This window comes from Neoarius graeffei, chromosome 2 (genome assembly GCF_027579695.1).
Source record: "Neoarius graeffei isolate fNeoGra1 chromosome 2, fNeoGra1.pri, whole genome shotgun sequence".
Lineage (NCBI taxonomy): Eukaryota > Metazoa > Chordata > Actinopteri > Siluriformes > Ariidae > Neoarius > Neoarius graeffei.
Window position 1 is genome coordinate 42,053,466 of NC_083570.1, and position 25,778 is coordinate 42,079,243.

The window sequence follows — 25,778 nt, forward strand, 5'->3', positions numbered from 1 at the left end:
AAAAGATGTAGATGATGTGCTAGGCAAATATGACATCAGTAAGTTTTGTAGTCATGTTTTGTGTAGTCTGGTCATTTTTCATTAAAAAAAACAAACAAGCTCACTGTAATTTGTCCATCTCTGGCCAGTAGCAGAAGTTAGTGATCCGCATGGCACACAGGATCCCATGGCTCATATCTTCAAATCTGTTGAGCAATGTTTCTGACAGCAGATCTATGAGACGGTCTTTGGTCTGGTGAAGGGAGTGATCATCACATGGCCTCAGACTGATGCCCTCATACACATTTGTTCCCAGCACTGTTTTCAGCCTAGGTCCAAGTCTACATTATGAAAGAGAAAGAAGAGGAGAGGACAAATTGAATTACGTCAAGTTACTTAATATCATGGCATAACATAACTCGTTCTCGTTATCTGTAGCCGCTTTATCCTGTTCTACAGGGTCGCAGGCAAGCTGGAGCCTATCCCAGCTGACTACGGGCAAAAGGCAGGGTACACCCTGGACAAGTCGCCAGGTCATCGCAGGGCTGACACATAGACACAGACAACCATTCACATTCATGGTCAATTTTAGAGTCACCAGTTAGCCTAACCTGCATGTCTTTGGACTGTGGGGGAAACCGGAGCACCCGGAGGAAACCCATGCGGACATGGGGAGAACATGCAAACTCCACACAGAAAGGCCCTCGCCGGCCACGGGGCTCGAACCCGGGCCTTCTTGCTGTGAGGCGACAGCGCTAACCACTACACCACCGTGCCGCCTGCATAACATAACTGCTTGTCAAAGAGTGTATTTGGTGATTTTACCTGGATTTGTATTTGGGAATTATGGCGCAGGTAGAGGACAGGCAGTCATGCACTTCAGCCACAGTTACTGAGGTTAAAGACAGGCTGCTGAGCTGACTTAGCAAGTCATGGAGGAAGCAGGAGAATTTCAGGACTGCTCCATCCTTCATGATATGAAGGAATCCTCTGGCCTTTGCTTGCTGTTTTTCACTCCCACCTCCTTCAGGTGACTGAATCTGATTTGACATTTTAAAACATTTTAATACAATTGAGTAATACAACTATTAAAACATTTTAATGCATACTTTAACTATCTATTTATTGCCCTGTCAAGCCTAGACAAATTATTACAGTACATTTGTAGATATGAAATATAAATTCAAATGTCATAGTTAAATATGCCAGCTAAATATGGGCAGCACGGTGGTGTAGTGGTTAGCACGGTCGCCTCACAGCAAGAAGGTTCAGGGTTTGAACCCAGTGGCCGGTGGGGGGCTTTCTGTGTGGAGTTTGCATGTTCTCCCTGTGTCTGCATGGGTTTCCTCCGGGTGCTCCGGTTTCCCCCACAGTCTAAAAACATGTGGTTAGGTTAATATGGGATGGCCTTGGGCTGAGGTGCCCTTGAACGAGGCACCTAACTCCCAACTGCTCCCCTGGTACTGTTAGCATGGCTGCCCACTGCTCTGGGTATGTATGTATGTATGTGTGTGCATGTGTGTGTTCACTGCTTCAGATGGGTTAAATGCAGGGAGGAAATTTCACATGTGCGTGATGAATAAAGTTGTTCTTTCTTTTTATAGTTTTGAGTTTAAAATTACTAGTGCCTGTCACAAGAGAGAGACCCTTCACTCGCTTGTTGCCATACTTTCTAGTCTTCGCAGTACATGGTATTTTCGGTTTTGCTATGAACTAGCCAATCTCGCCCTAACTTCCATTTGTCATTGAACTGTCTTATCTTCCTATTAGCATCTTATTCATCTCTGCCCCTTTTTTCCTGAGCAGCAGGGTTTGAAACTCCAGCTATATGCGCCACATAGTGCACTTGCCAGTCGTCAGCAACTTTGTTGCTTCGTTCATTAACCGCAAGTTACCGTATCATTGATTTTATCTGAGACGTTAACGAACGTTCTAAACAATTGTAACATGTTGTGTCAGAATGTTTATGCAGGTGCTCATGGGAGTTGTAGGCGCGTAATATTACATTGCATTGCTTATATCAGATGCCTTCAGAGAAAACTACAATTAAAATATATTGTCATATCACAGAATAAACCACCCGCCAAAGTGGCTAGTGAGACTAAAGTTATTACCCACCAAAGCTGGTTACAGCTGCAAGTTACAGCTGCAAGTCCCTTGGGGTATGTCTCTATTAACTTAGCACATCTAGCCACTGGGATTGTTGCCCATTCCTCAAAGCAAAACTGCTCCAACTCCTTCAAGTTAGATGGGTTGCATTGGTGTACAGCAATCTTCAAGTTATGCCACAGATTCTCAATTGTACTGAGGTCTGGGCTTTGACTAGGCCATTCCAAGACATTTAACTGTTTCCCTTTAAACCACTCCAGTGTAGCTTTAGCAGTATGTTTAGGGTCATTGTCCTGCTGGAACGTGAATGTTCGTGGTGGTGCCATACATGCTTTCTATTTTTCTATAGTGGATTTAATGGTGATCTGTGGGATATTCAAAGTTTGGGATTTTTTTTTTTTATAACCCAACCCTGATCTATACTTCTCCTCAACTTTGTCTCTGACCTGTTTGGAGGCTCCTTGGTTCTCATGTTGTTTAGTGTTGCAGAGTCAGGGTCCTTCCAGAACAGGTTGATTTATTCAGACATCATATGACAGATCATGTGACACTGAGTGCACACAGGTGGATCTTAATCAACTAATTATGTGACTTATGAAGTGAATTGTTTGGACCAGCTCTTATTTAGGGGTTTCATACGAAAGGGGGTGAATACCTACCGGTATGCACACTCCAGATTTCTATTTTTTCATTTTAATTATTTTTTGTGTCACAATAAAAATTAAAAAAACAATTTGCACCTTTAAAGCTGTAGGCATGTTGTGTAAATCAAATGGTGCTAACTCCCCAAAAATCAATTTTAATTCCAGCTTGTAATGCGACAAAACAGGACAAACACCAAGGGGGATGAATATTTTTGCAAGACACTGTATAAAAAGAAAGACAGGTATTTAAAAAAAAAAATAGCCAGACTGAAGTTTACAGGAGATCAACAGCCTTTTGGAGGACTGTCCTCTGGTCAGAGGAAAACAAACCTTAAACTGTTAGACCGTAATTTTAATCTGAAGAACACCATCCCAACTTGGTGGTGGGGTGATAGCATCATGCTGTGCAGGTATTTTACTGGAAAAGGGACTGATGAACTTTAGAAAATAGATGACATCACGTGGAAGGACGATTATCAAGAAATACTGAAGCAGCACCTCAGAACATCAGTCAAAATGTTAAAACCTGGCCACAGCTGGGTCTGCAGAGATGTCCCAAAATGGTTTAAAAACAAGAAAGTGGAAGTATCGGAGTGGCCATCGCAAAGCCCTGACCTGAGTCCCATAGAAAATTTGTGGACTGTACTGAAAAAGTGTATAATAGTTTTATTCAAGTTCAAGTGATTAAAAGGCAACAACAGCAAATACTAACAAAAAATGTATGTAAACTTTTGACCATTGAAAATCTGATATATAAATAAAAGCTGAACTACATCTGTATCTTATTTTGATATATAAATAAAAGCTGAACTACATCTGTATCTTATTTTGAACTTGCCTCTTATTGAAATAAAGTAGATGCCCTGACCGAGTTAACAGGAAATGGTAACAGGAAATGCAGGGAGATGTGAAAATTGAGTTTGAATATATTTAACCTCAGTTTGTAGAATGTTTTCCCTCAATTGTATTTACACAGTAATGACATGTGGTAATCTCAATCAACTGTATATCAAATGCAAAATGTTGTCAAAGTAAGTCATTAATTTTAGTTTCAGTATCACAGTGTTATATTATGGTTTATGTCTTTATCCCCATTAGCCAGAGATCCTCTCTCTGCAGCCAAATGAAGTGTCCTTTCATGGCAAAAACAATGCCGAGATAAAGGGAAAGAATCTGGAACTGGTTAAGAGAATTCGCTTCCAAGGTTATATGGAGTGCGCTTCAAAGGAGTGAGTGTCACTGAATGTCTGTGGGTTTGTATTCATGTAATTGTAGACAGATTTGATTTGTTCTGTGTATCTACTGTTCCCAGGAAATCAGTGTTGGAGCGCTCTGCGGACACCCTGAAGTTCCGTATTCCTGATGGAAACAAAGGAACCGCGAAGGTGTGTGTGGTGACAGAAGATGGACGCTGTCATAGTAGTGCCATCGTTACATATTATTCCCTGCCCACCTGTACTGAACTGCAGCCTGGAGTCACCTGGTCCAGGTAGGACACAGATAAAGACAAGAAAATTTTTTTTTTCAAATGTGCCATTCATTTTAAAAAAAAAATTTGTATTTTTGGCAGGCTTCTCATAAAACACATAAAATACCCTATTCAGTCTTGTACATATGAAAACCAGTAAAGCAGAAAGTTAAAGATAAGTGGAATTCTTGATTCAGCTCGCTTTGCTTGGTTGTCGTGCACTGAAACTGATCTATAGAGATGCCAAACTTTATTTGTACTGTATGGGCAACAAAAAACAGGTCACAAAGCTGAGCAGATCTTCTGGTGGTCCGATTGTGTGGTCTCTTTGAAGATGAAGAAAGCGTTAGTCACTTCCTGAAGGCAATGTTGCTAATACTGACTGGTTTCACTTCAGAAGCTTATGCTAAAATTAAAAAAAAAAAAAATATATATATATATATATATATATATATATAAATTTTTTTATATATATACACACATATATACATATATACACACACACTTACTTTACAAGTGAACTGACAAAAGTAATCCGTTATTCTCACTTCATTCATCAAATAATTTTAGACTTCATTGTATTCCTTATTACTGTCACCTGATATTTAGCCTGATACTCTGCAGCTGTGAATAAATAATTGTTTGTGTCATTCAGTGGTGAGAGGAAGATTCACGTGTCGGGGAGCAATTTAAAGTTTGTGGATGCAGTTGAAATTCATACATCTTCCAGTGAGATCTTCCACAGCCAAGACAACAAGGTTGGAAATACACAGCAAGTATCAATGGAAATCAATGTACTTACGGTACACTTAACACCAAAAGACACACTACATGGAAGTATGCACAAGTTTTTTGAATTGAGGAAGAACCTGAGACAAGCACAATGAGGTGGGAAGTAGGGGTGCTGAGGAGGACCTGACTTTCAGGATTCCTTTAACTGCAACTGCTAAGATTAATAGTTATGCCTGAATATGGATAAATAAATAAACAGGCACAGAAAACTGTGAAATTGAGTATTTTGAGGCTAATACCACAGATATGGCTACAATTACAAATTTTAATTTATTAATGAACAGCATGCTTTGGAAGCATTACTATTTATAGTTAGTTATGGAAGGTCTACAAGACTCGTGTCTTCAGGACAGAGGAGTTTGTACTGTCTGGTTTCTCAATAACATGTGAAGCTGCATTTCTGTCACTTTAAATTCAAACGAGAGAAAAACCAGAGTGAGGGAGTGTGCATAGCTGCTATAATGTAAGTGTAACAGGAACTAACACCTATTGAGAAACCTCTCCAAAGTACTAACATCAACAGTCCTTCCATAAATATAAAATAAACATCTCCAACAGAAAACTTCACTATCAAAGATCAAAGCTTATACATCCATCCATTATCTGTAGCCACTTATCCTGTTCGACAGGGTTGCAGGCAAGCTGGAGCCTATCCCAGCTGACTATGGGCGAGAGGCGGGGTACACCCTGGACAAGTCGCCAGGTCATTGCAGGGCTGACACAAAGACAGAACCATTCACACTCACGGTCTATTTAGAGCCACCAGTTAACCTAACCTGCATGCCTTTGGACTGTGGGGGAAACCGGAGCACCCGGAGGAAACCCACGCAGACATGGGGAGAACATGCAAACTCCACACAGAAAGGCCCCTGCCAGCTGCCAGGCTCGAACCCAGAACCTTCTTGTTGAGGCGACAGTGCTAACCACTACACTTCTGTGCTGCCCCAAAGCTTATACAAATTATACAAAAGATATCAACGATAATAGAAATGCACAACTTTTCCATGGTAAATAACAGCATGTTTTAAATCTGTTTATTATTAGGCTCAGATTATTTGGCATGTCCGTGTCCATGTGAATGAGCTGTTATAGGAATAATGTATTCGAGTTCATTCGTATATTATTTATGATACAGATGCAAGATTCATGCTGCTATAGAAAATCAATCAACACATTCCTATTGTAAAAATTAAACCGCATTGTGGTATAATCATTGAAATCAACGCATAACTTCTGTTAAATCTGTGAGACTGTTATTCAGGTATAATGTCATAGCAAATGCCCATATACACTACATAAAATTACAGTAGCAGCAGCACCCCCACCCCCCATGTGAAACACCTTCCCTTGTCCCTGTACACATTCAGAGTATACAGTCCAAATAAAAGTAAGCGTGAACTATTGAAAACATCAACTTGAGAAGAAACACTAGGAACCTGCAAATGCCTGGGCTTTAGTACGAGCGTTATGGCAAGACCTTGTAACAGTAATAAATTGCAAACAGGGGCCCGCAATGTTTGTAATTTATAATGATTGCACTATAATTATATAATTACAATGCTATAATTACTATAAAAGCTCTGCGAGAGGTTCCTGGAATTGGATCTGACTATAAAGTTTTTTTTTTTCAACATAACTGTCATGCAATCAATCATTTAACTAAAATTCAAATCAATTTGCTTTTAAAAGGCAGGGAATTTAACATTATGACAATAGCTTGTGCTGTGAACTAGGAGACTTGGTGTCAGGTGCGAGGTAGGAGACGGATGCAAGTGCAGAGTTGTATTTGTTAAGAAACTGCAAACACACAGGCAAACAGTCCAAATCGGCAGGCTAAATCCAAGACATTAAACAAGCAAAGGGTCAGGCGAGGCACAAACAGAATATCACAGGCAGTGAGAAAACAGGAACAGGCACAGGAATCAGAAAACCAGGAAATCAGATATGAGCAGTAAGGCTCGGTAATGCATACTGACAGTACATGATACTTCGCACAGATCGTGCATCTAAACAGTCTTTATATAGGTGCACATGCTGCTCCTTAATTATATGCAGTGTGTGTCATTAACAGCACGCATGCAAGAGTCCGCTGGATGCACGTGCAGCCCAGCGCGCGCCTGAGAGTTCTTCAGGTGCACGCACCAAAGCATGCAGGACTGACATTTACAGTAGTAGGTGATACTGTAGTGAGAAAAAGGTTCTTGCCAAAAATATTAATTAAGGAGGATGGTGCCTTGAGAGTGTACCTCTGTGGTTGAACTTCCTCAGACCAATGCACATTCTGTTTTATGACATGAGACCAGGCCAATATTCAAACCAAAGGAAACTGCAAAATTTCATTTTTTTTTAAATCCAGCTGCACATACAAGCTTACATAGCAGTTCCTATTCATATTGTCTTTTACATTCTCCTAGACCTTTTGGTTTCACGCTCCTAATCAAAGAAAATTCAGCGATGCTGGGCCATCCACTGTCTCACTTAGGGTGGTGAACTCAACAGTGGTCTGTCCAGTTAATCTCATTTACCAACCAGACCCAGAATTCACCAGCTTCACTGCCTCTGAAGTGGGCAATGACATGCTGGTCATCATACAGGTAGGACAGGATTTTGGAATGTGATTTCAAGAACACACACATTGTTTTCACTGTAATGCAAACATTGGGCCTCATTTATCAAGCTGGATGCAAACGAATTTATTTGTAAATTGTTCATATGAGCATTTACACAAGAAATCTATCATTTATGAAAATGCCATAAATTCATTCATATCTGACTCGTGCTTCTGAGTGTGTAAATTTACATACAAGAAGAGTAACTTATGTAAACCTCAACTTGATCTGTCAGGGTTTTGGTTGAGATGGGGATTCATTCATTCATTCATTATCTCTAGCCGCTTTATCCTTCTACAGGGTCGCAGGCAAGCTGGAGCCTATCCCAGCTGACTACGGGCGAAAGGCGGGGTACACCCTGGACAAGTCGCCAGGTCATCACAGGGCTGACACATAGACACAGACAACCATTCACACTCACATTCACACCTACGGTCAATTTAGAGTCACCAGTCAACCTAACCTGCATGTCTTTGGACTGTGGGGGAAACCGGAGCACCCGGAGGAAACCCATGCGGACACGGGGAGAACATGCAAACTCCACACAGAAAGGCCCTCGCCGGCCCCGGGGCTCGAACCCAGGACCTTCTTGCTGTGAGGCGACAGCGCTAACCACTACACCACCGTGCCGCCATGAGAAGACCTAAAATGGCAAAACAGTACTTGGCACAAAAGTTCAAAGTCCAAAAATAATATCCACTCGAGAAAGTCAAAAGCAAAACAACCCGCTTCTTAGAAAACAGAGGGAGTGGTCAAAAGGCAGTTCAGAACAGTGGAGCAAACAGCAATAGTAAAAACCCAGGACAAGTGCTCACAGGAGAACTCAGCAAAGTGGAAAGAAGACAAACTCATATATATATATAGGCCAGCCAATCAACTACTTGCCATCAATGATTCGCTTAGCCAATAGCATGAAGACAAGTGTAACCCAAGAAAAACAAAAGAAAATATAATGCCGAATAGTGGCCTCTAGTGGCCAAGTAGATGAACAGCAGGCTGAAAAGTCCACAGAACCTGACAGATCAACTTCATATACAATATAAATATAATCTGCCCGGATTACTGCACTTTTATATCTGGAATATACTGTAGAGTTTAAACTGCTTATTTGTATAATGTTTACAGCGTTTAGTAGATGTCCTTATCCAGAACGACTTATAGAAGAGCTTTAGAGTCTCTATTAAAAACAGATCCTCATGCTACTTCAGCAGGTCAGGGACTAAGAGGACCATCCTGAATATTTAGTGAAAACCAGTCATTTTATTTTATTGGCCCTAATTAATCAATATGAAAAATAAAATGATCAAGCTGACACAAATTCATAGATGAAGACAAATAAAATTAATCATTCGATTATGACAAAAGAAACAGCAGAAAATTTTCTTTTTTTTTTGGCTTACGCAAACATTTACACATGACTTTGCTAAAAGAGTGATAAATGAGGCCTGATGTTCAGGATAATTTAAATTCACAAACCTGCAGGTAAAAACAGAAGGAATCCTTCTAGCTTTCACTGCTGCACCATGAGTGTTAAATCACATTTATTGAAAGCACAGTTTGGCTTTCCCTGCTGTAATATGACTCATTTTAGTTACAAAGGTCATGATAAATAGGTAAAGAGATGAACTGAACATCCTGAAGAAAGTACAGACTTTATTGTGAACAGACGTGCCAAAAATCAATTAGATAGCACAATATTGGTTTTGTGGACATTTTAAATGACCATTACTCATTTATCTCAGTTGAGAAGCTAAAGACAATGTAACCTGGTGTTGTGATAATACTGTAAAACACATTAGACTCTCACTAAATATGTCTCACTGTTATTATGATATGAAAGGTTAATATTGGCACATGCCTACTTGGCATGCACTAAAGCATTTGTTTTGTGTTTTGATCTTTAAAGTAGAATACTACAAGTGTCTTGTCCGGTGTAATAAAGTCTGTTCCTCCCTCTCTCTATTATGTCAACTTTCCATCTTTAGAAAACGGAGGACTTATTGAATTTGACTAAAGCGGATCTAAATGTGTGGGTCTCACAGGACCAAAAACGGTTTGAGTGTATAATAGAGGTAGTTGAGCCCACTGTTGTGATCTGTAAGATTTCAGGAGCTCAGGATAATAAAATCAAGGTGGACTCACTCAAGGTATGACTTTATTATCAACTATTATTACCCAATCCTGCTTTTTACTGTGAAACCTAAAAACCACTGCTGAATAGTGATGCACATGTTTTGTTGTTTGTTTTGTTTTAGATAGAGTTTGGCAAGGGTCCCAGAATTGAACTGAGAGCAGGGAGTGGTATGAGATATCAATATCTCACACTTGTCACGTTAATCATTTTGATTCTTCTTGGTGCTGTTGGTGAGTATTGACCAGCTTGTGATTTCTATGTTTGATTTTTGGATTCTTTGTCCATGGTTACTGGGCCAACTCAATGCTGAGGAGTTCTGTATCTGTCTGCATATCTGTACCTTTTGTCTAGCTGGAGTATTTATCCACCGTAAGAGCCAGCAGCGGATGAATACACAAATGAATAAACATCCGGAAACGCTGGAGAATGAAATCAGAATGGAGAGCAGACAAGGTAAATCCCAAACTAACCAACCAACTAACTGTATACACAGGAAGTTTGGGCACGATGATGAAAATAACTGTTCCTTTCGTTCATAAAGAGCCACTGGAAAAAAAATCAGATTGTTTGTGAACAGAACATCACTACTTCTGTGCACATATGACCACCCCCGCAGACACCACCACTGCCCCACCCCCTGTCAGCTAGCACCACAAATAGAATCTAATGCCGCTTTTCCACTACAAACGCGGCTGAGCCGTGCCGTGCTGAGTCGAGCTGAGTCGAGCTGAGCGGGGCTGTTGGAGTTGCATTTCGACTACAACCGCGCTGAACCGTGCTGGCTGGAAGTGGGTGGACACATTGGGTGGAGTTAGCGAAAGTGGGTGGACGTCACGTGATGTCGTTAAGCAGCGCAAACAGTGACATCAGTGACAGTGGCGGAACAAGTCAGAGCCGGGCCGGGGGCGGGGCAAATGACCGGGCCCTTTATTAAAGCTTATCATAACATCATTTTAGGCTACAAAATGTCCGCAACTGCAGTGTTTACCAATTTCAACACTACCGGGTGCAACTATGTTATTTAGTACATCAAATCCTTCAAACGAACATGTAACTCAGAAACAAAAAACATTAGGATACTGTACATGGCTCATAATAAAACATCAATAGCCTATACTGCGCACATTATTTGAAGGGCATACGAATGAGCGCTCAGAGGTTGCAACGGTGACAGGAAGAGTCAGAAATAAAAGGAGGGCGGTGCAAACCTCACTGAATGCACTGTGTTTACCAATTTCAACACTACGGGGTGCAACTATGTTATTTTGTACATTAAGTCCTTCAAACGAACATGTAACTCAGAAACAAAAAAACAGGTGACATACTGTACATGGCTTATAATAAAACATCAATAGCCTACTGCGCGCATTATTTGAAGGGCATACGACGAGCCTTGCGCTCCGCGAACTCGTCCACGATGCTCTGTATGTCACTGATTCAGTGAGCTTTTAAGCGGTAGTCTCACGACCCGAATAGTAAACAATAAACATGGAGGACATGGAGTCGTTAGTGTTGCTGGTCTTGGTGCTGTGGCTTGTTGTCACCGACAACGCCAACAGATACTGGCAAGAGCGTATAGATGAGGCGAGGCGCATAAGGCTTCAGAAATTCTCGTAATTCGTAATTATTATTCTTCCGGGTTTGCGGTGTTTACAGATCCCAGCGTGCTCGCGGGGCGTGTGTGGGCGTGTGAGGACACTCCTCCTCACCAATCAGTGCACAGGGGAGTGTCTGCTCACGGCTCCAACCTCACTCGGCACGGCTTGGCTCGCTTCAGCCCCACTCCAAAACGGTGCGAGTTTTAGGGGCTAAGCAGGGCTGAAACGAGCTGAGTCGTGCTGGTTTTTGGTAGTCGAAACGCGAGCCGTGTCGGGCTGAAGTGAGCTGAAAAAGGGTAGTGGAAAAGGGCCATATTTCTATGGGAAACGCTGGACACTGGTCTGTGATACACTCAGACTCCTCACCACCACCAAATGTCAGCTGCTGCAGTCATTTCTTTAGCCTGGATTAAATCAGTGAGCAAAGGCTGCCTGAATGCAGCAGAGTGTTTGCTGTGTGCATGCGCGCTGTATGTTTACTGTATTAACACCAGTGTATTGTACACGTGTGGCAGATTCAGCACACTACAACATTTCAGTTCATTGCTCACCAACGGTCAGCATCGTAAATTAGCGGGAAGACAAAAGTTCTTCCAGACACTAGGCCTTAAAGACTTTGGGGGAATTTTCCAGCTCTTCCCTTCTGCTGAATGCAGGTATTAGCATGCTATTGTATTCACTCAAGGAGAAAATTGAAAAACCAGCAAGCATAGGAAAATGTGGGTTCCCCCCCTTTGGATCACTAGGAAGAAATTTATGATCAATCTACTTACTGTGGGTAAATGAATAAAATTAATATAAACCATTAAATTTACTGCATAAGTATTTTAAATTACTGGCCTCTTAAATCCTCCAGAAAAAAACAACATTTTTTGTAGTGTGAGAAACTTTGAGAGACTTACGCTAATAGAGAAGCGTTTCCAGCCAGAAACATTTATCAGGACGCCTGTGTTAGGACTGGGACTGTTTTGGCCTCTAGAGACCGCTGTTATTTCCTTTTCTGGTCATGTTTGTTTTGGGTCTCTAGAGGTCACCACTGTGTTCTGTGTTTTGTTTTTGTCTTATTGCCTGTTTCCTGCCCTGCCCTGTCCTTAATTAGTTTGTGTATTTATACCCCTGAGTTCAGTCCTCTTGTCACGGAGTCTTTGTGCTGTTATGTTTAGCTCCAGTTACCTCTGTTCTATGTTCCTTGCCTTTGTCTTTTTGGTTTTGCACTTTGCTTTTCTTTTTGGTCTTTTTGAACCTGGTATTTACTGGTTTTCGGATCTTCTGAGCATTGGTATTTTTGCCTTTTCTTTTCTGGTTTTTTTGGCTTTTGTATGGACTTTGAACTTTTGGATATTTTTTATTTTTCCCTTAATCTTCTGAGCGTTTTGGATTATACTTTTTTTTGGGACTGTAAATATTGTAAATAAACTTTTGATACTTTTCTACTTCTGCCTCACGCCTCTGCACTTGAGTCAGTCCCCTGGTGGCTTAGTGGGGGTTTGCTGGATTATCATACCAGTGACCCAGGTTCGAATCCCAGCAAAACCCCAACAGAAAGACTCCATCATGACCGACTCAGCAGAGGCTGAAGGTTGGCCAGGTAGACAGATGAAGAAGAAGGCTTCTTCATCTGTCTACCTGGCCAACCTTCAGGGAATGATGGCTGTGTTAACACGCCTCGGATCCACCATGGACACTCATGGACGGACTCTCGCAAGCCAACGTGAGACCCTTGCTTGCCATGAGGCACTGCTTCAGCAGATTGGGAAAACCCTGGCACAGCTGACTTCTCTGCCCCATCTCCTCCGCCTGCTCCTGCTCCACCATCCGCTCCTCGCTCCTGCTGCAGTGTCTCCTGCCATGCTGCCTTCTTCACCTCGCGAACCTAGCCTTCCTGCACCACAGAGGTATGACGGCAAGCACAGTGAGTGTCGGGAATTCCTTATCCAGTGCCAACTCACCTTTGAGCTTCAGCCTACCACCTACACTACGGATTGCTGCAAGATTGCCTTTGTGATAACCTTGTTAGCTGGTAAGGCGCGATCCTGGGCCACTGCTATTTGGCAGAGACAGGGACCCGAGTGCTCTGATTTCCAGTTGTTTACTGAGGAGATGCTTCGTGTCTTCGATCAAGCAGACATCAGTACAGACGCAGCCAGAAAGCTCATGTGTATCCGGCAAGGAGGAAGCATCGCAGACTACGCCATCTCGTTCCGGACGCTCGCAGCAGTAAGTGGATGGAACGAGACTGCCCTGGTGTCAGCCTTCCACCATGGTCTGTCTGACCCCATCAAAGACAGTCTGGCTTCTATCGGATGCCCAAGTGACCTCGAAACTCTGATCTCACATTCTACTCGTCTTGACAACAGGATGAGAGAACGCCGCCAAGTCCTGAGCCTCCCCGGCCTCCCTGCCTCTACCTGGAGCCCGTCTACCTCCTCCAGTGACTGTCCAGAGCCCATGCAAGTTAGCCATACTCGCCTCTCTGCAGCCGAGAGGGAGCGCAGAAGGAGGGACAAGTGCTGCATCTACTGTGGCAAGCCTGGTCACTTCCGAGAATCATGCCCCGAGCTCTCGGGAAAAGGACCGCCATGTCCAGCCGAGGGAGGGTTGTGATGGGGCCTACCCTCTCTCCCGGACTCCCTGGCCAAGGAATCTACATCCCGGTCTCCATCTCCTGGGGTGAATCCGTCCACTCTTGTCAAGCTTTGTTAGACCCAGGGGCGGCTGGAAACTTTATGGATATCCACTTCGCCCAAAGCATCAATGTCCCGACTGCGCCCCTTGAAGTCCCACTGTCTGTGTCTGCCCTCGATGGCCAAGCATTAGGTGATGGAAGAGTCACCCAAGTTACTTCTCCAGTCTTTCTCCAGTCTCAAGGTCACAAAGAAGAAATATCCCTGCACCTTATTAATTCCCCAGAATTCCCAGTTATTCTAGGCCTTCCTTGGCTTACTCGCCACAACCCTCACATAGACTGGGTAACAAGCCAGGCTGTGGAATGGGGCCCTGCATGCCATGCCTCTTGTCTGCTCTCTAGCTCTCCTGTGTCTCCTGCCGAGCCTCCTGATCTCACCGAGTTATCTCAAGTTCCCACAGAGTACTGGGATCTCAAGGAGGTCTTCAGCAAGAGCAGGGCTGCCGTTCTTCCCCCGCACCGCACCTACGACTGTGCTATCGACTTGCTCCCTGGGACGACTCCTCCTCGGGGCCGACTGTTCTCCCTCTCTCAGCCAGAACACAAGGCCATGGAGGAGTACATCAAGGAAGCCTTGGCCTCTGGGTTCATTCGACCCTCCACCTCACCCGCTGGTGCCGGCTTCTTCTTTGTCGGCAAGAAGGATGGGGGGCTCCGGCCATGTATTGATTATAGGGGCCTGAACAAGATCACCGTGCACAACCGCTATCCCCTTCCGCTGATGTCCACAGCATTCGATCTGCTCCAAGGCGCCACCATCTTCACCAAGTTGGACTTAAGGAACGCTTACCACCTCATCCGTATCCGACAGGGAGATGAGTGGAAGACCGCCTTTAACGCCCCGTCAGGGCACTACGAGTACCAGGTGATGCCCTTCGGACTCACCAATGCACCAGCTGTTTTTCAGGCCCTTATCAATGACGTCTTGAGGGATATGATTAATCTATACGTTTTCGTCTACCTCGATGACATCCTCATATTCTCCAAGACCTTACAGGAGCACCGCCACCATGTCCGCCAAGTCCTCCAGAGACTTTTACAAAATAATCTGTTTGCTAAAGCCCAGAAATGCGAGTTTCATATCCCCGAGGTCTCCTTTCTGGGATTTATCGTACGAACGGGGCAACTCCAAATGGACCCAGCCAAGACCCTGGCCGTCCGGGACTGGCCTACTCCCAAGTCCATTAAGGAGGTTCAGCGGTTCCTAGGATTCGCTAACTTCTACCGCAAATTCATCAGGAACTTCAGTTCCGTAGCAGCACCTATGTCGGACCTCACCAAAAGGACTGGTGGATCCTTTGTCTGGTCCCCTCAGGTGGAAAAGGCGTTTAATGACCTCAAACACCAGTTTTGCACGGCACCCATTCTGGTTCTCCCGGACACCTCCCAACCATTCATCGTGGAGGTGGACGCCTCGGACAGTGGTGTCAGCGCGGTGCTCTCTCAAGGCTCAGAAGGGAAGCTGCACCCCTGCGCTTATTTCTCCCACTGCCTGAGCCCTGCGGAGTCCCGCTATGATGTGGGGGATCGGCAACTGCTAGCGGTCAAACGAGCTCTTGAGGAGTGGAGGCACTGGCTGGAGGGAGCACAACATTCATTCCTGGTGTGGACAGACCATAAGAACCTGGAGTACCTCCAGCAAGCCAAGAGGCTGAACCCATGACAGGCTAGGTGGGCTTTGTTTTTCAGCCGTTTCAGCTTCACCCTATCATACCGCCCGGGCTCTAAGAACACCAAACCGGACGCGCTCTCCAGGCTGTTCTCACCCAACAACAGGGAGAATGAAGTTGGGCCTATCATTCCTGTATCCTGGATTGTGGCTCCTGTCCGCTGGGGTATTGAGGAGACCATTCGACAAGCTCAACGCCGGGACCCTGATCCTGGGACAGGGCCACCGGGCCTCCTGTACGTCCCTTGTCAAGCCCGGGCCAAGGTTCTCCAGTGGGGTCACTCTTCCCCTCTCACCGCCCACCCGGGAGCTCGGAGGACCCTGGACTTTCTGAAAAGACACTTCTGGTGGCCTAACATGGAGAAGGAAGTGAGGTCATTCGTCCTGTCCTGTGAGGTCTGCACCAGAACCAAGAACCCACGATAGCGTCCCCAGGGTCTCCTGCATCCTCTGCCTATTCCCCGGCATCCCTGGTCCCACATGGCGGTCGACTTCATCACGGGTCTCCCTGAGTCTCAAGGTAACACTGTCATAGTGGACAGATTCTCCAAGGCCTGCCGCTTTATTCCACTGTGCAAACTCCCCTCTACCCTTGACACTGCTAAATTGTTGTTCACTCATGTCTTCCGAGTTTTTGGTCTCCCACAGGACATCGTCTCTGACCGGGGGCCCCAGTTCTCCTCCCGAGTATGGCACAGCTTCTGCAAGAGTATCGGGGCCACTGCCAGCCTCTCCTCTGGGTTCCACCCCCAGTCCAACGGCCAGACGGAGAGGCTCAACCAGGACCTGGAATCCACCCTGTGAGGCCTGGCTATGGATAACCCGACATCGTGGAGCACCTGGCTGCCATGGGCAGAGTACGCCCACAACACCCTGCAGTCATCGGCCACCAAGCTGTCGCCGTTCCAGTGCCAATTCGGGTTCCAGCCACCTCTGTTCCCGGACCAGGAGGAGGACGCTGGGGTGCCCTCGGTCAACCATTATGTGAGATGGTGTCGCAAGACCTGGAGCAAGGTCAGGAGGACACTCATCCAGATCTCCAGTACCAACCAGACTCAGGCCAACTGCCATAGGAGACCTGCCCACACATTCCGCCCTGGGCAGTGGGTTTGGCTGTCCACCAAGGACCTTCTGCTGCAGGTGGAGAACCGCAAGCTTGCTCCTCGCTACATTGGCCCCTTCAAGGTTGTACGCAGAGTTAACCCTGTCTCCTACCGGCTCCAGTTACCATGTACGCTAAGGATCAACCCCACATTCCATGTTTCCCTGTTGCGGCCCGTACTGACGTCCACGTATGCCCCTGCCCCTAGGACCCCCCCGCCCCCCCCACATCTTCCAGGGTCAGACTGTGTTCACCGTGCACCGCCTGCTGGACTCCCGCCGGGTTCGTGGGGGCCTCCAATATCTTGTGGACTGGGAGGGCTGTGGCCCTGAGGAGCGCTGCTGGGTCCCAGCTCAGGACATACTCGATAAAGAACTTTGTCGGGACTTCCAGTCGGCCCATCCTGATCGTCCTGGGAACGTCAGGAGACGCTCCTGGGGGGGTGGTCCTGTTAGGACTGGGACTGTTTTGGCCTCTAGAGGCTGCTGTTATTTCCTTTTCTGGTCATGTTTGTTTTGGGCCTCTAGAGGTCACCACTGTGTTCTGTGTTTTGTTTTTGTCTTATTGCCTGTTTCCTGCCCCGCCCTGTCCTTAATTAGTTTGTGTATTTATACCCCTGAGTTCAGTCCTCTTGTCATGGAGTCTTTGTGCTGGTATGTTTAGCTCCAGTTACCTCTGTTCCGTGTTCCTTGCCTTTGTCTTTTTGGTTTTGCACTTTGCTTTTCTTTTTGGTCTTTTTGAACCTGGTATTTACTGGTTTTTGGATCTTCTGAACGTTGGTATTTTTGCCTTTTCTTTTCTGTTTTTTGGCTTTTGTATGGACTTTGAACTTTTGGATATTTTTTATTTTTCCCTTAATCTTCTGAGCGTTTTGGATTATACTTTTTTTTGGGGACTGTAAATATTGTAAGTAAACTTTTGATACTTTTCTACTTCTGCCTCACGCCTCTGCACTTGAGTCAATCCCCTGGTGGCTTAGTGGGGGTTTGCTGGATTATCACACCAGCGACCCAGGTTTGAATCCCAGCAAAACCCCAACAGCCTGTGTGACTAATCAGTGGATGATCTACACAATTTTTTTTCTTTTTTTTAAAAACAGCTCCACCCATATGTCCCAGTTTGGCTCACATGGTACCTTAATTGAAAAATAAATAATTAAAGGTCTCATTGCATCATTTTTTCATTAATTGTGCAGTGGTCTCTAGTATGAATGAATGCCCTGTGAGCTGGTTTTGGTGAAAAAAATGCTGTGGTTCTCCTGTTTCAGGCTGTTCTAGTTTAGTGGAGGAGTGGGTGGTGGGAGAACGACAGGATTTCAGCTCTTACTCATTAATATTCATGGCATGTAAACGTGTTACCTCTGATTGACTAACAGCAATCAGTAAACGTGTTACCTCTGATTGGCTAACAGCACTGTGACGCTACCTCCAGTGGGTCAGAACAAGCAGATGTGGGTGTCTTTGTAAAAACTGTTTTGATTGGCTATTATGGTCTCGACATCGATGTTTTGACCAATAACAATGTAGATAACATGAATTTTACATCACATTCAACGAGATTTAAACGGGACTAAAGATGGCGACTTACAAATAATGTGTAAACATCGTTGGAGTTAAAAGTTTGAACAGCATGAAGGAACATACCCCAACCCCCCGAAATTAATAAAAATTTCTCAACGGATTTGGCATAATATAAAAAGGTCGTTTTTTACGCAGAAAAAGCGGAAATCTGCCAAAAAGTGGAAAACTCTCATCCCTGCCTAGCTTGTGACCGTGTCATGCATGCTAACGTGGAGAATATGAACATGCTATTTTGTAACAAAAACCTTCAAACAAAAAGTTCATGTTTTACTTACAGCTTGTGAGCTGGTGGTCGATCATCTTGACGGTACAGATCCAGGTATTAAAAACAACCTCAAAGCAAAACCACTACTGAAGGCACCGAAGTTTGAAAAGTCACTGTGGTTGAAATGATCAGAACACAGTACTAACATTGCATTTTACTTCGCTGGTGGTGTTCCAAAGATAAATTCCAACCATTTCTTCTTCACCTCTTCTATCTTGGGCAAGAAATGCAACATTGATGTGTTACTGCCACAAACTTGTTCAGACGTGTTTTCAACTTGCTGTTAGGTCCTCTTCATTAAATAAACACAGGCACGAACTTGTTCAGACATGTTTTCAACTTGCTGTTAAGTCCTCTTCGTTAGCTACTGATGAGATGGGCTCTGCTATCTCTCCTCGCACTTAAATCCAAACTTTCTTCCCATGGGCGGTCGCAAGCCAAGGTGGGCGAGGCCATGAATACTAATTTTCGAAGTGACTTAAGTTCATAGGGCTTTTTCAGATTCGCTCGTTTTTCCGACTATTTTCTTTCATAAGCTAATACAGGGAATGGGAATAGAATTACATTTTCACATGCAGCATGCATATGCAACTCGGAGTGAACTATGGTATTTCAAAAAGAGCCAGTATTAAATGTTTTTGGTGGAAGGGCACCTTTAAATAAATAGCCACATCCCCAAAGAGATAGTCAGTATTACTACAGTGAGTGTTTCCAGACATCCATGCTGTGCTCCATCTACACAGCAAATCTTTGGAGTTTGAACATTCTTGGACCATGAATTCAATGAAAATCCTCCTTCTGTCGTGTTGCTGTACTGGCCAGCAACACATCTGCATGGCATGGTGATAAATTAGCTCAAAATGGAGGATCGGAGTTGCAGTCAGCTCTGTGTTTTAGTATAGCGGAAATGGCGATGAGACCAATAGACTTCCTGCTGTGACGTTACGGACGTCGAGGTCATTCACTCAGACCGCTACCTATATGAATCACTTTAATCGTAAAAATTGCTATATTAGATTTATTGTTAAAGCTTAAAACTATTCCTGTGCCATTCTTGAGGTCTCAAGGCATTTATGAATGAAAGTGAGGCCATGATTCTGAGTATATGCTTTAAGTTATGGGTCATCCAACTATTGAATGGAATCAGCCTTATTTAATGAACACCGTGGGTGTGTGCATATACTAACCAGCTGAAGAGAAGCCAGCATGTATCTACAGGCTTCTGTGTTTTCCATGCCTTTGACAAGTGATGCAAACGAGCGCCTCATCCCAACAGCACCAAGTGCATGGACAATCTGGTCCCCATAGTCATGAATGTCAAAAACCACACGGTCCTCCTGGACAACAGAAAGCACCACTGATTGAAGACTAATGCTAAACTTCAACACTAAACTTGAACATGAAAGAATTGAACACTAAACTTACTCAAATTAAATTGACAAATCATTTTATAAAATATTTATTAAAACAAATTTTTTCCAGGTATATTAGACCTGAAAGTTGAAATAAAGATGAAATAGAAATGTTAAAAATGAACAGGATTTGTAGAATTAAATAAATAAATAAATAAACTGATAAAATCGCATGCTCTCTCTCTCTCTCCCTCTCTCTCATATATATATATATATATATATATATATATATATATATATATATATATGTATGTGTGCGTGTGTGTGTGTGTGTGTATGTGTGTGTGTGTGTGCATTTATACTTGTTACACTTGTACTTCTACATGTGAGCATTTAGGGGGAACCCTAAGCAAGCAATTGGATTTTGAGTTTCCATAAATAGTGTTTTGTTTTTTTTGTTTTTTAAATATGGGTACGAAAACACGTATGAAAGTACGAGTTCCCTCTCACACTGTTCGTTCATTACCTGAGCCAAGAGCTGAGGGTTGATCTCGTCCTCCCACGCCTTTACCCTGCGAGACAGAGCTGTCTCCTGAGCATACTTCTGAGAGTTGGCTAGGAGTAACTCCTACAGCCAGAGAGGACAAAGTCAGAATCACACATGCATGTACTACTTAGTCAGCATTGCTGTATCACTTCACAACTGTCCAGGGAATACAATTGAAGCTGTATCCCTGGATTTGTGGAGCAAAACATACTTCCAACTCTTAATTTAACAGCAAAAGTAAATGGCTGTTTAATCTGCTTAAACAGGTCAGGTTTGAACAGCAACCTTCATCACCGCTTGGACCTCTAATTGATTAAAAGTTGCATAAAATGAATTAAACCACTCAATTATGAAAAAAACTGAACATAAGAAATTTGTTGAGAATTGTTCCAAGTATTACAAGAGGCATACCACACTCTTTTTGACCAAGTCCTCATAACTAATCCGGCCCATCTGCGAGTCTGGGAACAAAGAGGAAAGATGAAAATTTCGTAGTACGACAGAACATGCATTTATGCTTATGAGAACTAGGTCGAATCTGTATATATTACCACTGAAAACTGGGTCATGTTCATTAATGTCTCCAGGTGCATGATCAACCAAATTCTCATTTTCATGATCTGAGAAGTCATCACCTAGATAAAACAAATCTTATTTACAAAATAAAAAAAAGAACCCATGTCATCTACAGTGGTGCTTGAAAGTTTGTGAACCCTTTAGAGTTTTCTATATTTCTGCATACCGTAAATATGACCTAAAACATCATCAGATTTTCACACTAGTCCTAAAAGTAGATAAAGAGAACCCAGTTAAACAAATTAGACCAAAACATTATACTTGGTCATTTATTTATTGAGGAAAATGATCCAATATTACATATCTGTGAGTGGCAAAAGTATGTGAACCTCTAGGATGAGCAGTTAATTTGAAGGTGAAATTAGAGTCAGGTGTTTTCAATCAACGGGATGACAATCAGGTGTGAGTGGGCACCCTGTTTTATTTAAAGAACAGGGATCTATCAAAGTCAGATCTTCACAACACATGGTTGTGGAAGTGTATCATGGCACGAACAAAGGAGATTTCTGAGGACCTCAGAAAAAGCATTGTTGATGCTCATCAGGCTGGAAAAGGTGAAAAAAACATCTCTAAAGAGTTTGGACTCCACCAATCCACAGTCAGACAGATTGTGTACAAATGGAGGAAATTCAAGACCATTGTTACCCTCCCCAGGAGTGGTCGACCAACAAAGATCACTCCAAGAGCAAGGCATCTAATAGTCGCCGAGTTCATAAAGGACCCCAGGGTAACTTCTAAGCAACTGAAGGCCTCTCTCACATTGGCTAATGTTAATGTTCATGAGTCCACCATCAGGAGAACACTGAACAACAATGGTGTGCATGGCAGGGTTGCAAGGAGAAAGCCACTGCTCTCCAAAAAGAATATTGCTGCTCGTCTGCAGTTTGCTAAAGATCACGTGAACAATCCAGAAGGCTATTGGAAAAATGTTTTGTGGATGGATGAGATGAAAATAGAATATTTGGTTTAAATGAGAAGTGTTATGTTTGGAGAAAGGAAAACACTGCATTCCAGCATAAGAACCTTATCCCATCTGTGAAACATGGTGGTGGTAGTATCACGGTTTGGACTTGTTTTGCTGCATCTGGTCCAGGACGGTTTGCCATCGTTGATGGAACAATGAATTCTGAATTATACCAGCGAATTCTCAAGGAAAATGTCAGGACATCTGGCCATGAACTGAATCTCAAGAGAAGGTGGTTCATGCAGCAAGACAACAACCCTAAGCACACAAGTCGTTCTACCAAAGAATGGTTATAGAAGAATAAAGTTAATGTTTTGGAATGGCCAAGTCAAAGCCCTGATCTTAATCCATTCGAAAAGTTGTGGAAGGACCTGAAGCAAGCAGTTCATGTGAGGAAACCCACCAAGATCCCAGAGTTGAAGCTGTTCTATACGGAGGAATGGGCTAAAATTGCTCCAAGCTGGTGTGCAGGACTGATCAACAGTTACCGCAAATGTTTAGTTGCAGTTATTGCTGCACAAGGGGGTCACACCAGATACTGAAAGCAAAGGTTCACATACTTTTGCCACTCACAGATATGCAATATTGGATCATTTTCTTCAATAAATAAATGACCAAGTACAATATTTTTTGTCTCATTTGTTTAACTGGGTTCTCTTTATCTACTTTTAGGACTCGTGTGAAAATCTGATGATGTTTTAGGTCATATTTATGCAGAAATATAGAAAATTCTAAAGGGTTCACAAACTTTCAAGCACCACTGTAAAAACCTAACTGATTACTAATTGCAAAATATTCAGTCCCTTCTGAGAACATTGGAATGGCAAGGCTGATTATTTTGTTTTTTGCTATGCATTTGGACATTTGAGTTTGATCAAAAGATGGGTATGCAATGATGGATCAGAGATGATGTCTACGGGAGAAAAAGAAAAATCCATCAGAGCCATTAACCATCGGTGCTAAAGAAGGCAACTGGACTTGCTTGAAATCCTTGAAGACGCCTTTTGAATGAGAGGTGAAACTTTCATTCGAAAGGCTTCTTCAGTTCTGTCTGACTAGTGGGGAGTTCCAGGTATTTATCCTCTAGTGGACCAAAAGCAAGCCTAAGGAGAGTCACTGAGGTCACATGGGTCGTTGACGCTCTGTCATCCTGTAGGTGTTCAGGTCCCTGGAGGCTAGGTATGAACTGTGTTAGCAGCCTAGAGGGTTGTTAGGGTGATCTGTGGGTCGCTGGCTCTCTGCCATCATGTGAGTCATTGAAGTCAGCTGAGTCATGATGTGGATGTGTCTTCAGTTTTCTGGGAAGTGTGCCAAGGACTGCATGCTGATAAGTGGTGTCTCAGACCACCTCCTCTGTTCAGTGATGGTTGTTCCAAGTTGACAAAGATGGCTTCTTTTACTCCTCTTTCAAACCACTGGTCTTCTCTGGCTAGAACACGTACATTGCAGTCCTGAAATGAGTGTACTTTGTTATTGAGATGAAGATAGACTGCAGAGTCCTGGCCTGAGGAAGTGGCTCTCCTGTGTTGAGCCATACCCTTGTGAAGTCTGTGTTGAACCATGCGCTTCCTCAGGCCAGGACTCTGCAGTCTGTCTTCATCTCAATAACAAAGGACACTTGTTTCAGGACTGCAACGTACGCATTCTAGCCAGAGAAGACTGGTGGTTTCAGATAAGAGGTGAAATGTCCAAGAATTTCAAGCAGGTCCAATTGTTTTCTTTAGCACCTATGGTTTACGATGACCTGGATGACTGAGAAACTTCACAGACATCAGAGCCATTGCACAAGCACAGCGAATACAACAATTTGAAACATCCTGAAAAAGATAGATACCACTGATGTACTAACATCAAATAGGTTGGCCAAGAAAAACAGCAGCAGGGATCCCTTTTGCTCTCCAGACCTGCCTCATCCATACAGATGCCCTATTTCTGGTTGGAGTTCTCATTACCTCGCTCCTGCTGAGGATGGCCCCATATGAACAGCCTAAAGATGCACTTAGAAACCATGAGGATGGCTTTGGACTGCAATTGACCAAACAGTTTTGCTACGATAGCTTCAGACTACAATTGCCATGAACCATCTTGCACTCAAGTCTCCATCAGTGAACAGCTGATAAAACTAATGAATTTCTTGGTTACACAATTGTACTTTTGACTTTTTTACTATAAAATCACACACAGTTACAGAAATAGTTATTTATAGCAACTCTATCTGGTGTCAGCCAGAAGAGGATGGGTTCCCTTTTGAGTCTGGTTCCTCTCAAGGTTTCTCTCTGATCTCAGGGAGTTTTTTCCTAGCCACCATCGCCTTCTGGCTTGTACATTAGGGATACATTTTATAATCCATATATGTAAAATTTATACATTTCTCTAAAGTTGTTTTGTGACAATGTCTATTGTTGAAAGAGCTATACAAATTAAATTGGATTGATACAGCAGCAGTTGATGACAATCATTGACTGTATTTGGATTTTTCTTTGCAGCTCTTACAGTGACCTCACCAACAACCTCCACAGGGCAGGAGTGAAGGTATCACAAGTCACTGTTTGAAGAAGACTTCAAGAGCAGAAATATAGAGGCCATACCACAAGATGCAAACCACTCATCAGCAGTAAGAATCAGAAGGTCAGATTGGAATTCACAAAGAAATACAAAGATGAGCCACAAAATTTCTGGAAGCAAATTAACCTCTACCAAATTGATGGAAAGGTCAAAGTGTGGAGAAAGAAAGGATCTGCTCCTGATCCAAAACATATGAGCTCAGGAGACAAGCACAGTGGAGGCAGTGTCATGGCTGAGGTTTGTATGGCTGCTTCTGGATCAGACTAAATAATCTTTAGGCCAAACAAAATAATATATGTGTTTCCTGTTTCCTGGGTTTTCAAAATAGGGTAGGTAGGTAGGTAGGTAGGTAAAACAAATTTATTTATCCCAAAAGTTTACAACAAATTTTCTAGGGTAGGTAGGAAAAAGTGAGAAGTTCCCTTTGAAAGCTTTTTTTTTTTTGCAAAATACTCGTTCAAAACTAAACCTAGTGATCAGATATCGTTGATGATATAAGGATGCACTTGTATATAAATTGTTCTAATGATGATGGCATAGTTTCATTTTCCAGGTAAAATGGGAATATTTTGGTGGATGATCTATTTGGTGGTGGCCAGAGTGGTGGTGGTGGTCCAGTACCTAGATCTATCCCTTCAGTTCTGAACATTTCCAAAATATATTTTTATATACTAGTGGGGACTTTCATACTTAAAACTGATGTCTTGTGTGTTTATCAAAATTGGGTGCATGCCTAACATCTCGGCCTTAATGACATTATATTTGCTTCATGTTTTTTCTTATTCTGTCTATGAATGCAATGTTCACTTATGTTGTTCTAATGAATACAGCTGCTCCGTGCCATTTTCTTTATTTGAAAAGAAACTAAATTTCCTATATTTAAGTTTCCTGTTCTGTGTTTGTAAATTATGTTGCAAAATAAATGCAAATGCTTTCATTTTTCAGCTCTGTTAGTCCATGGTTCATACTATTTGCTCTAAGGTTTAAATCAGGAGGAAATCAAGGAATGTATCATTTCACTGACACAAACTCCTCCAGTTTCAGATTTATTATCAATTCAGATATCTTAAGTTGAGTATAGAATAGCATTGGAAGTGTTGAATACCTGATTTATACCCTGAGCAAACAGTTCCTTGTGA

At 43.1% G+C, this 25,778-nt stretch overlaps 1 protein-coding gene across 1 annotated transcript in view; it reads left to right on the top strand.

The window, feature by feature from the left end:
- The window catches only part of LOC132881599 (plexin-C1-like), a 48,373-nt gene extending 22,841 nt beyond the window's left edge, over positions 1-25,532 (top strand). Inside the window, exons 10-17 of the mRNA XM_060914254.1 lie at positions 3,831-3,961; positions 4,045-4,221; positions 4,856-4,958; positions 7,407-7,586; positions 9,587-9,748; positions 9,857-9,965; positions 10,087-10,188; positions 24,561-25,532. Coding sequence (XP_060770237.1) covers positions 3,831-3,961; positions 4,045-4,221; positions 4,856-4,958; positions 7,407-7,586; positions 9,587-9,748; positions 9,857-9,965; positions 10,087-10,188; positions 24,561-24,604 — 1,008 coding nt within the window. The 3' untranslated portion in view covers positions 24,605-25,532. The remainder of the gene's footprint in view (positions 1-3,830; positions 3,962-4,044; positions 4,222-4,855; positions 4,959-7,406; positions 7,587-9,586; positions 9,749-9,856; positions 9,966-10,086; positions 10,189-24,560) is intronic.
- The last annotated feature ends 246 nt before the right edge of the window (positions 25,533-25,778 follow it).